Raw genomic sequence first — 13,334 nt, forward strand, 5'->3', positions numbered from 1 at the left:
GCCTGTATAAAAGGGGGGCTGTGATTGGCTGTTACTTATGCGAGATTTGAACGGGACTTACATAGGCGTCGGATCAGATGTAGTAGGTAGGGCAGAATTAAAAAAAAAATCACAAAATCAAAAACAAAGTAAAATAATAAAATAAAAGGGCATTAATAACAAAAGTAATAAAAAAATAAAATTAAAATAAGTTTATAGCCACAATAATTAAAGCCCGTACACTACATCAGATTTTAATCAGATTGTCTTCATGTGCCATGATTTGAAACATCGCGCGCTCGGTAATTTATACCTGTCAAAACCGACCCCTGGATAAACCGACCTACTGTCAGAACCGACCGATTTATGTAGCCCCGAAATTTCTCCATAGACGCCTATGTTAAAACAACCTGTGAAATCCGACCACTGTTTACTCCGAACACCGACCGCATTGATCGGTCCCAAGTCCAATATTCACACTGAATACATCGACCATCCGACCAGTTGCACCACATCCGCTGTCTAGTAATTCGGTCTGCCCGGCCTAAAAAGTGTGCATTGTGTCCAAATTCCGCAAACGTCACAGAAACAATACCAAATCTCACACTACAAGTAACGTCCCGTGTAAAACAATGGCAACTGATTACATTTTTCACACCACACGCCCACGCATCGCGTGGTGTCTGGACAGTATAATGACCCCGGATATAAACAAATGATGGGGTCATCACCTTCAATTGCGGTGAAGCACACTGCATTATCACTTCTTCAACGCTCAAAAGACATTGAGTTTTCTTCTTTCCATAACGATTCTGATCGACAATTTTGTGTTTTCGAATGTTTCCGTAAAGGGGGCTTCAAGATTGAAATTTATGATGACGAAGAAGCAGACGACAACAAAGAATTCGGAAACCTTAATTAGCAAGTTGCAGACCCGCAAACACAGTGTAGCGTTGTAGAATACCTCCACTTTGATGAACGTATACTGGCTGAAGCAATGTATGATGGCGAGTGGGAGCAACAGATTGTTGAGAATTTTATTGCAGACAAAGAAAACCATGAATCTATAGACAACAATGACATAAATTGCAACGACAGTCAAATTATTGACCCCCCACAACGACAGTGACTTGACGCATGGCGATGTGCTAGACATGTTGACAAGATTACAGAACAAAGACTCCAGTTACTTGACAGATATCCAAAATTTCATAATTCGAACGGAAAACAAAATCGTTGAAAAAAAGATGTTCTTTAAAGTAGTCAAAACTTGATGATTTTTTTACATCATAATTTGATTCATTGACTCACAGTTGAGGGACTGTGATTGACTTTAACAGCAAAATCGACTGTCTGCATAAATTATGATAATTACATGTAGCTCACGTGAACTTACGTAGTGATGTCAACCAAAATGGACGCCTTCAGTTACGATACGCAATACTTACCCGGCCTGTTTCCGTTGCGTCGGTCTATTGACGGTACTGATTTCGTTATACAGTAAACCTGAGAACGAAACTTCCTATGCAGATTCTGTATACATACTACTCCTCCAGACTGCTAATATAACAAGTGTGAAAACACGAAGTCAATGACTTCGGTTTTCATATTTCCGTCACAAATCGGTAAACAGAACGTGTATTTACTATTGCCCTCAATTTTCCATATAATATTGACTAATTGGTAGAGACGACAATGAAAAGGTTTACTGTATATTATAAGTACATGTTATTATACGGAAATTCTTCTGATAAAATATCAAAATCATTAGTAAAGAAAAGTCGCCGCGACATCACGGGCTTATCTTGTAACCTGTTTACGACACTCCTGTGAAAATCGAAATGTACACGGGTGGTACCGACTTGTATCTCGTGTGAGATTTGAGTTCTTGTGATCTGGTGGGTGAACGTCGGGTTGACTTTACAGTCAAAATCAGATGAGCGGTGAGGAGGAGTAGAGCGTTCTGTAAAAACAATTTTACCGTAGACTCAATTTTAACGACTATTCTGCAGCGTTGTATTTATTATAAATAAGAATCCAAAAATAGAATATGAATACACACATACACTCGATTAAATTTTCTGGACATATATGCGACGCATGAACGAAAATTATCTATTGCAAAAGATATGATTTGGAACTGCCTGTGACGTGTTATCTGAGTGCCGTTTTGTCTTACAGTCAAATACAGAAACAAAAACTGATTTATTTTCTTTTGCCAAGACCTGGTTGTTCATGCATTTCAAGCATGGCATATTTACTTCTTGTACTCTGTGGTGTGTGCTGTGGAAACATCTGATTTCGCGGTTTTGAGCTGTCGAAGTATTTCGCGAAAAATAAAACAAAGGGTAACACCATACGAAGCAGTCAGGCCAATGTCTTGTTGATATCCGAAACTTGGAACCTCTAACAGAACGGTTATTTCCTGCACGCCTACCAGTATTACACAACTACCATTTGCAGCTCATTGCAGTCTGACACTTATTCACTGTACCCCTTCCTTTTTCCAGACTGTCTAGAAAGTTATACAAAAAGTTTCATCCCTTAGAAAACGCAAGTCTTTGCCGTACGATCAAAAGAAAAATGTCCACATAGTAGTAACCAACATCATTCTGGCGTTCCTAACACTGCATTGCTTAGTAGCAAATAATCACGGTAGCGCAATCCGACCATGCTACGTTTCATAATTATTATTATTACTTGGTAGTGATTATTAATAAGGTACAAAAAGTAAACTCATTGAATTGTTCTGAAATGCAAGTAAATTTCAATTTAGTTTCATCGTAAGCGAATGATTCCGGTCGCATGCAGATGCTCGACACCTTATAGGTCAAATCGCTAATCAGCCAGTCAAAATACTCCGTGATGCCAACGTGTTAAAATTACCAAAACGGAGGAGATTTGCCGATGTTCCAGCTCGATCTTTTACCTCTGGTTTTGATGGGAAGACGGCATGTTTTTGTTTTTTTTGAAATCAAAACATTATTTGTTTTCGATGATACACTGACCGTTTGAAGACTAATTTAACATTTTTACGGTGATAACAGCTCATTGTCGAAGCGAAGCTATTAAACCACAATAAACATCGTACTCTTGAATCGGCGTCAATGACTACGGTAAAATTCGTAAGGTTGTGGGTCAGGAGTGAGTGTTGTTTTGACTTGGGTATTGTGTTTTACATTCCAACAAGAAATTTTTGCGTGGTTTTATTTTTGCGTTTTTGGACTCACCGCGAAATTAAAACCAAGCTAATGATTTCTACTTCTACATTCAATTTATTGCAATGGATATCCAAAAGTCCGTAACCTAATGTTATTGAAATTGTTTACTGTCTTACATTGTCATGTCCCAGTGTTACCGATGGTTAGACCATGGAGGTGGTTAGACCATGGAAGGTAGTAACGTTAGTACCTTCCATGGTTAGACATAGACAAACTACGTAACGATAGTGCTGTTTGTAAATCAACAAGCTTTGTAGATTGAATAAACATCTAGGGGATTTACATTTTCGTTTACTCAAACTGTGATTGACAGAAATTTTGCATACATTAGCCACCATTTTAAACTCGTGATTTTCACTGGTCGTGGCACGTTTCGAAATTTGGCTGCGCATGCGCCGGCGCCATATTGAATTGCGGACAATGTAGTGCAGTGTTGGATCGTCGTCGCCGTTACTTTCCACTTCACTTCGCTTCCACAAGCGACCAGGGCCGGATCGTCCAGAAATCATCGTCTTACATTACTAAGAAAGGACTGTTATTGGACATTATGGTTACAACAAAACATTGCTGCCATGGAAATTGTAAGAGTGACTCTCGATACAGTGACCGGGACTACATGAAAAATGTTATTTTTCTTCGATTTCCGAAGCCACACCGGAACCTAGACAAATGCAAGACGTGGGTTCATGCTTGTGGACGACAAGATTTCTCAGTGGAAAGTATTAAGAAAGATACATACATATGCAGCAAACATTTTGTTTCAGAAAATGGGCCTTCCGATGAGCACCCTGATCCTATACCGGCGACATACAATGGGGAACAGGTACGACGATTTAAAGTAATAGTTGCACTGAGTTGTAAATAGTACTGTAGCTGTTAGTCACTGTACTTTAATCATATCCGGTTTATTTAATTTCTTTTGTTCGTTTTAAATTTTAGATACAGCGTTTTTCTAGAAAAAGAAAACCTCCAAAACCAAGAGATGGTGTTCCAAAATCTGCAAAGCAGCAACGAATGGATGTTTCAAGTGCAGCAAGTGGTCTACTGCTTCTTGCTACAGACACTATGACAGGTGAGGTTCACTCATGTCTTAATGTAAACCTTGACATAATATAATATTTTCCAAGACGTCCAATTAGACAAATTAATCAAAATAAACTGTTTCTTCTTCCTTCTAAATTGTAATTTATACTATTTTTTTATAGAACCACATACTACTGAAGCGATTTGTAATGGGACCCCAGTCAGTGATTTAGCTGTATCAACCACCCAACCTGCCAATGGTCAGTGCACTCCAGATTCGAGTAAGGACAATAAAATAGAGACAGTTGATAAAGGTGTTCAAACAGACTTCAAGAGCCAGGAGATTGACTTGCTCATCCGTTTGCGAGTTGAAAACACAGTCCTCAAAAATGAGTTAACACTACTGAAAAATTCTGATCACATTTCCCCAACTTCAGTGGAAAAACGTTATTTCAGTGTAAATGATGTTGAGGGTAATGAAGCTAAATGCAAATTTTATACTGGTTTAACATGGCTTCAGTTTATGAGCCTGTGGAACTTTTTGGGCCCAGCACGAGACAAACTGCTGTTTTGGAAACGAGATTATAATAATGAAGAAGCATCTCCAAATTTGCGTCGTGGGCCTGAACGTAAACTTGATTCAATGAATGAACTTTTTTTGACACTTGTTAGACTTAGGGTAGGATTATTACATCAGGATATTGCATATAGATTTGGTATCTCAAAGGGTCATGTTACAACTGTAGTTACAACGTGGATACAACTTTTGTATAAGCAGTTTTCTAGATTAAGAAGTGATATGTTTCCTTCAAGGGATATTGTAAAACGCAACTTACCAGCATGTTTTAAGAAATTTAGAGATATTCGTGTAATAATTGATTGTTCTGAATTTTTTGTTTATCAGTCTACCCATTTTAAGCAGCAGGGCAATATGTATTCTAGTTATAAGAACCATGTTACTTATAAGGTACTCATAGGTATTGCTCCATCAGGGGCAATCACTTATGTGTCTGATGCTTTTGAAGGGTCAATTTCAGATAAGGAAATTGTTCAGAAGTCAGGTTTTCTTGATTTGCTCAGCGAAGGTGATTTGATCCTTGCAGACAGGGGTTTCACAATCAGGGACTTACTATTTGAAAAAAAAGCAGACCTAAATATTCCACCATTCTTAGGGAATAGAGATAAATTGTCAGCAGCTGAAGAGATTCAAACTAAACAGATTGCTAGAGTAAGAATACATGTAGAGCGTGCTATTGAACGCATTAAAAAGTTTAGATTACTAAAAAAAAAAATTCCACTATCTCTACAGCCAGTGTTTTCACAAATGGTGTTTGTGGCTGGTTGTCTTGTTAACTTTCAGGAGCCCATTGTTCGCTGAAAGAATCAAACAAAGTGTATTATTAATTAATACAGTTGATTTGTCATAGTACAAGTATGCAATGTATATTTATCATTCCACAATAATATTTAGTCACATTATAATCCACTCCTAAAGTAACTTCCATGTGTCACACTGTACTTGATTCAGTCATTCTGGTGCTCACAATTAATTTAGTCTGTCTCGGTCACAAGAAAAAATAATGAATTTTACCGGTACCTGACTGAATTAAAAGTTATCATGGTATTGCATATGAAAAACAAACAGAACACTATTAGTTGAACACAAAAAATATCAAGCTTTATTACTTATGTAATTAAAATAATACATTATTTACAAATGTAATTGAAATGTGTAAATAAAAAAATGATACTTGTAAGTGATACTTTCCCAGGTCATATCTCTGTGTACTTAATCAATGGACAACATTGACAGTCTTCGTGGTATTTTCATTTCAAAAAATTCTGGGACAAGCTTGTTTCTATGAAAATTTATAAGCCGTTTGCTGATATTTGCAAACAAAATGGCATCAAACTGTAGTTGTTCACATGTCATCCCATTGGGTGTCCACACAACAAAATAACATGTTTTGGTCTCCAGGATTCCCATTTGCATTTGGCACTGATAATAATAAGAATGATTTCTTTTTAACTTTAATTCTGAATCTAGGCAAAAGTTTTTTACTTGTTTAAAACTCAAGTCTTTTTCGAAAGTATCTGGTTTACTGGCTTTCAGTGAATATGGGCACTTTATTTCCAATACACCAACTATGTTGTTATCCATGTCCATCACAATGCCATCAGGGGATGCACCAAGTCCTGGATGCTTGCTATTTGTCCACATTCCTGATTCCTTTACTTTCAAATCCTGGTGTCTATCCTCAAACTGCTTCCTGGCTTTGTGTTCATTTGAGTGACCCCAATGCATTGCTGCTGTAGAAACTGGCTTTTCCCACAATTTACCACCAACAATGCTTTCAGCACCACTCTCAGATTTACAAATAAATATTTGCTTACATTGAGATGCAGTGACTCTCACACGTCGCTCATTGTGCCAATATCTATCACCTTGCCCTGCTGTCAGTTCGTTGATGCCATTCACTGTGATGTTTTGAAGCAGTAAATCACGTTGTGCTGTAAGGTGTTTCATGTGATCATCTGTTATTGTGTAATCATCATAGTGGATTGGAATGATAGTTTCCCACATTGATGGTAAGGCATTGTGGGAATTTTGTAAGCTGATAATGAACTCATTTTTAGCTCTTGTATCGAGCTCATCATTGCGGAGTGAGGGGGGTCTTGGGTCAAAGTTCATGACATATGATGTTTTTTTCCTGTTGCTGTAATTCACATCAGTAATTTTCATAGGATTTTTTTTATTCTTCGATCCTCTACCCCATTCTGCCGGTCTGCTGGTACAAGACGACTTTTCATATTTTGCGATATAAAGCAGTAATGCAGTTACATGGCTACACCTTCCTAAGGTGGACGACTTGCACTCACAAGTAGCTTCTTTTACAAAACCAGAGTTGGGAGAAACAGCAATTGTAACTAAATAGCTTACACTTCTCATGCTGGCCTGCACTTTTGCCTTTACATAAAATGTTGCATTTGTTTGTACTGCATATACTTGTAACACATGGCCACTTCTGTAAAACTGTTCCCCTCTTCTAAGGGGTTTAGCTGTATGGCAATCAAGTTCATCTTCAGAGTCATTATTTATGTTATTACCCTGGCTGGCTGGATGACTTTCAACTATATAATAAAATATATGACCATCTGTTATTATAGGCATATTGTCTTCTAGTTCACACAGAGGCTTCCATCCATTAATTGGTAAAATAGTATTAACACTAACAGTAGCACAGGAGCGTGCCTCAGCTTCTTTCGTCTTTAACCAATACCCATCATCTATCCCAGGATCAATAAGCTGTGAAGCACCACAGTCTATGCAATTCTGACACCTGTAAATACATTTAAAAACACCACATTATTATACTATAGTTACTGTAGTTAACCCATATTTGTTTTACCTAACATTAATAAAAACATTGTGTTAACAGTTGGGTAAATAGAAATTTTCTTTGCTGAAGGGACAGACTGTTGTTTTCCAGAGTAGACAGTGTTATAAAAAATGTTTCCTAGTTGTTTTTCACACGTATTCAACAGGGTGTCAATATGATAATATACAGTACATTAGTAGTAGGAAGTAAACATGGTCGCGATCACAGAAAAATACTGTGACCGTGTTTATTTTTACTTGGCTACAATGACTTTTTAATAATAAAACAGATAAAAACAGAAATCCCGACAACAATATGCCATGAATATTGTGTGTACAAACGAACGTAGACCATCCAGAAACAGTTGTGTTATGGTGACCGTTTACAGCCGGCTGTCGCTCTTCCGGTCATGCCAGGAAACATTAAGTCTGGTCTCCGAGGGAAAACATGGCAATTTTAGGTTTTTCAAACAACTAACAGCACATTTTTATTTTTTTTAATTTTTATATGAATGGGGTACAATTATTCTGAAAAATACGATTTCTGGTACACACGATAGGCAAATCGAAATCCCGGTAGTAAATTTCAGCGTACAGATAAATGCAACATCGAACTCACCTTTGTATCAGAATACTCTTTTTTCCACTCGTTTTGAGTCCTCGACATTTCAGCCATCTCTTCAGTTGTTCCACAGAATGTTTTTCGACTAAAGAATATAAAAAAATTGCGCCCGGAACATCGTCCTCGGTCAAAGACATCTCGTTCGTATTCGCTGCCATTTCTATCTGTGCGTACACTTGTTTGTCCGCAACTACGATCAGTGACGTAACATGAATATTAATGAGGTATTGATGACGTATCTCAGTTCAATGCTATTGATCAGGAAATATTTTTTTGCTCCAATTTTCTGCGTCGATGCCGTGGGCCGGTGACCGTTATACAATTTAAAATCAGTTTGCATTGTTTACTATAGCTGTTTACAGTGTTCTAATCATTACGATTTACTTATTTTTTTGTTTCCATTCTAGATAATTATGCTCAGTGATGTAAAATTGAAGCGATGACTGAATGAACGAACCTTGGTTGGCGAAGATGTATCTGGAAGTGTACACATTTGTTGGAAGTGAAAAAAATATTCAATGTAATGACAAAAATTGTAAAATGCTGTGGAATTTCTTTTGCAAATAAAAATATACTAGCAATTTTCTATTAATGGTTTATTCAAGTGGGCAAAATATAATGTACAGAAAGATTGCCCGTAGAGTATCGCTACACTGAAAAGTAAGCAACCGACAGCCTGTATAAAAGGGGGGCTGTGATTGGCTGTTACTTATACGAGATTTGAACGGGACTTACATAGGCGTCGGATCAGATGTAGTAGGTAGGGCAGAATTAAAAAAAAAATCACAAAATCAAAAACAAAGTAAAATAATAAAATAAAAGGGCATTAATAACAAAAGTAATAAAAAAATAAAATTAAAATAAGTTTATAGCCACAATAATTAAAGCCCGTACACTACATCAGATTTTAATCAGATTGTCTTCATGTGCCATGATTTGAAACATCGCGCGCTCGGTAATTTATACCTGTCAAAACCGACCCCTGGATAAACCGACCTACTGTCAGAACCGACCGATTTATGTAGCCCCGAAATTTCTCCATAGACGCCTATGTTAAAACAACCTGTGAAATCCGACCACTGTTTACTCCGAACACCGACCGCATTGATCGGTCCCAAGTCCAATATTCACACTGAATACATCGACCATCCGACCAGTTGCACCACATCCGCTGTCTAGTAATTCGGTCTGCCCGGCCTAAAAAGTGTGCATTGTGTCCAAATTCCGCAAACGTCACAGAAACAATACCAAATCTCACACTACAAGTAACGTCCCGTGTAAAACAATGGCAACTGATTACATTTTTCACACCACACGCCCACGCATCGCGTGGTGTCTGGACAGTATAATGACCCCGGATATAAACAAATGATGGGGTCATCACCTTCAATTGCGGTGAAGCACACTGCATTATCACTTCTTCAACGCTCAAAAGACATTGAGTTTTCTTCTTTCCATAACGATTCTGATCGACAATTTTGTGTTTTCGAATGTTTCCGTAAAGGGGGCTTCAAGATTGAAATTTATGATGACGAAGAAGCAGACGACAACAAAGAATTCGGAAACCTTATTTAGCAAGTTGCAGACCCGCAAACACAGTGTAGCGTTGTAGAATACCTCCACTTTGATGAACGTATACTGGCTGAAGCAATGTATGATGGCGAGTGGGAGCAACAGATTGTTGAGAATTTTATTGCAGACAAAGAAAACCATGAATCTATAGACAACAATGACATAAATTGCAACGACAGTCAAATTATTGACCCCCCACAACGACAGTGACTTGACGCATGGCGATGTGCTAGACATGTTGACAAGATTACAGAACAAAGACTCCAGTTACTTGACAGATATCCAAAATTTCATAATTCGAACGGAAAACAAAATCGTTGAAAAAAAGATGTTCTTTAAAGTAGTCAAAACTTGATGATTTTTTTACATCATAATTTGATTCATTGACTCACAGTTGAGGGACTGTGATTGACTTAACAGCAAAATCGACTGTCTGCATAAATTATGATAATTACATGTAGCTCACGTGAACTTACGTAGTGATGTCAACCAAAATGGACGCCTTCAGTTACGATACGCAATACTTACCCGGCCTGTTTCCGTTGCGTCGGTCTATTGACGGTACTGATTTCGTTATACAGTAAACCTGAGAACGAAACTTCCTATGCAGATTCTGTATACATACTACTCCTCCAGACTGCTAATATAACAAGTGTGAAAACACGAAGTCAATGACTTCGGTTTTCATATTTCCGTCACAAATCGGTAAACAGAACGTGTATTTACTATTGCCCTCAATTTTCCATATAATATTGACTAATTGGTAGAGACGACAATGAAAAGGTTTACTGTATATTATAAGTACATGTTATTATACGGAAATTCTTCTGATAAAATATCAAAATCATTAGTAAAGAAAAGTCGCCGCGACATCACGGGCTTATCTTGTAACCTGTTTACGACACTCCTGTGAAAATCGAAATGTACACGGGTGGTACCGACATGTATCTCGTGTGAGATTTGAGTTCTTGTGATCTGGTGGGTGAACGTCGGGTTGACTTTACAGTCAAAATCAGATGAGCGGTGAGGAGGAGTAGAGCGTTCTGTAAAAACAATTTTACCGTAGACTCAATTTTAACGACTATTCTGCAGCGTTGTATTTATTATAAATAAGAATCCAAAAATAGAATATGAATACACACATACACTCGATTAAATTTTCTGGACATATATGCGACGCATGAACGAAAATTATCTATTGCAAAAGATATGATTTGGAACTGCCTGTGACGTGTTATCTGAGTGCCGTTTTGTCTTACAGTCAAATACAGAAACAAAAACTGATTTATTTTCTTTTGCCAAGACCTGGTTGTTCATGCATTTCAAGCATGGCATATTTACTTCTTGTACTCTGTGGTGTGTGCTGTGGAAACATCTGATTTCGCGGTTTTGAGCTGTCGAAGTATTTCGCGAAAAATAAAACAAAGGGTAACACCATACGAAGCAGTCAGGCCAATGTCTTGTTGATATCCGAAACTTGGAACCTCTAACAGAACGGTTATTTCCTGCACGCCTACCAGTATTACACAACTACCATTTGCAGCTCATTGCAGTCTGACACTTATTCACTGTACCCCTTCCTTTTTCCAGACTGTCTAGAAAGTTATACAAAAAGTTTCATCCCTTAGAAAACGCAAGTCTTTGCCGTACGATCAAAAGAAAAATGTCCACATAGTAGTAACCAACATCATTCTGGCGTTCCTAACACTGCATTGCTTAGTAGCAAATAATCACGGTAGCGCAATCCGACCATGCTACGTTTCATAATTATTATTATTACTTGGTAGTGATTATTAATAAGGTACAAAAAGTAAACTCATTGAATTGTTCTGAAATGCAAGTAAATTTCAATTTAGTTTCATCGTAAGCGAATGATTCCGGTCGCATGCAGATGCTCGACACCTTATAGGTCAAATCGCTAATCAGCCAGTCAAAATACTCCGTGATGCCAACGTGTTAAAATTACCAAAACGGAGGAGATTTGCCGATGTTCCAGCTCGATCTTTTACCTCTGGTTTTGATGGGAAGACGGCATGTTTTTGTTTTTTTTGAAATCAAAACATTATTTGTTTTCGATGATACACTGACCGTTTGAAGACTAATTTAACATTTTTACGGTGATAACAGCTCATTGTCGAAGCGAAGCTATTAAACCACAATAAACATCGTACTCTTGAATCGGCGTCAATGACTACGGTAAAATTCGTAAGGTTGTGGGTCAGGAGTGAGTGTTGTTTTGACTTGGGTATTGTGTTTTACATTCCAACAAGAAATTTTTGCGTGGTTTTATTTTTGCGTTTTTGGACTCACCGCGAAATTAAAACCAAGCTAATGATTTCTACTTCTACATTCAATTTATTGCAATGGATATCCAAAAGTCCGTAACCTAATGTTATTGAAATTGTTTACTGTCTTACATTGTCATGTCCCAGTGTTACCGATGGTTAGACCATGGAGGTGGTTAGACCATGGAAGGTAGTAACGTTAGTACCTTCCATGGTTAGACATAGACAAACTACGTAACGATAGTGCTGTTTGTAAATCAACAAGCTTTGTAGATTGAATAAACATCTAGGGGATTTACATTTTCGTTTACTCAAACTGTGATTGACAGAAATTTTGCATACATTAGCCACCATTTTAAACTCGTGATTTTCACTGGTCGTGGCACGTTTCGACCGAAAATAACAACATTTATACATCAAAAGCCCAACCAGACGAGTGTAATCGCTAGCGTACATATTCATGCCCCCGTGGATGTGTATTTGGAACCACAGCTTGATCTCCAAACATCGTAAATTGCATATTTCACGGAGCTCCCGCCACGATGTGAGCGGCTTGGTTCGGATTAGCATAGTAATTATTAGGCCATCTTGACCCTTATTTATAGTATCGGTTATTTTATTTATTGGTCTGAGCAAATATGTGCAAAATGTGCATTTACATTGCCTTGAGCAGAATTGTTAAGTAAATATGTTCTATTACGTGTATTATATATATACATTTTTATTAGAAAGTTGGTCACAAAAAAATGAATCGCATGGGAATGTTCGTTGTTAATGTAATTATGTAATTATAATGTAAAATTATGGAGTTATCATCCCATGGCATCATGAAATTAGCATTCTCTTGTGTGTTACAATAACGTATTTTGGGAAACTTGTTTTAATAATTTTTTCAAAAATTGCTAATTTACATCAATTCAATAGTCTAAGAACACAATGGTTTAAGAAAAAAACATTTTTTGACATTTAATTCAGGTCAACAAAAAGTATCTAATAATTCACAATATATGATTTTTGTTCAGTCTATGTCTACAATTTACGATATGGCATAATATCTCTACCGTAGGAACACATGGTAAAAGCGTTATAATATTAACAAAATAGCAACTTCTACTAAAATACAGTCATCATTTTTCGAAAATTAGGCTGATAACCCCTAACTTTTTAAAGTCAATATTCTTATATTGACTGACCACATGCGAATGATTATTATAACATTGGCAGACAATCATTGCCGTGAACGACCGAGTTTC

The 13,334-nt window shown here is 37.2% G+C and overlaps 1 protein-coding gene across 1 annotated transcript; it reads left to right on the top strand.

Annotated features, from left to right (window-relative positions):
• The first annotated feature begins 3,689 nt into the window (after positions 1-3,689).
• Positions 3,690-5,723, top strand: LOC146735028 (uncharacterized). Its single transcript, XM_085506948.1, has 3 exons — positions 3,690-4,023; positions 4,140-4,272; positions 4,406-5,723. Exons 1-3 carry the CDS (start codon positions 3,748-3,750, stop codon positions 5,599-5,601), a joined length of 1,605 nt encoding a protein of 534 aa, XP_085363074.1. The 5' UTR covers positions 3,690-3,747; the 3' UTR covers positions 5,602-5,723.
• Positions 5,724-13,334: the final 7,611 nt, after the last annotated feature.

The sequence above is a fragment of the Saccoglossus kowalevskii genome, chromosome 13, assembly GCF_978046115.1.
Source record: "Saccoglossus kowalevskii chromosome 13, keSacKowa6.1, whole genome shotgun sequence".
Lineage (NCBI taxonomy): Eukaryota > Metazoa > Hemichordata > Enteropneusta > Harrimaniidae > Saccoglossus > Saccoglossus kowalevskii.

Bases quoted from the DNA above. Each gene is read 5' to 3' on its own strand.
- LOC146735028 (XM_085506948.1), top strand. From the start codon at position 3,748: ATGGTTACAACAAAACATTGCTGCCATGGAAATTGTAAGAGTGACTCT. The intron at 4,024-4,139 runs GTACGACGATTT...TTTAAATTTTAG, and splicing joins CGACATACAATGGGGAACAG to ATACAGCGTTTTTCTAGAAA. The intron at 4,273-4,405 runs GTGAGGTTCACT...ATTTTTTTATAG, and splicing joins TGCTACAGACACTATGACAG to AACCACATACTACTGAAGCG.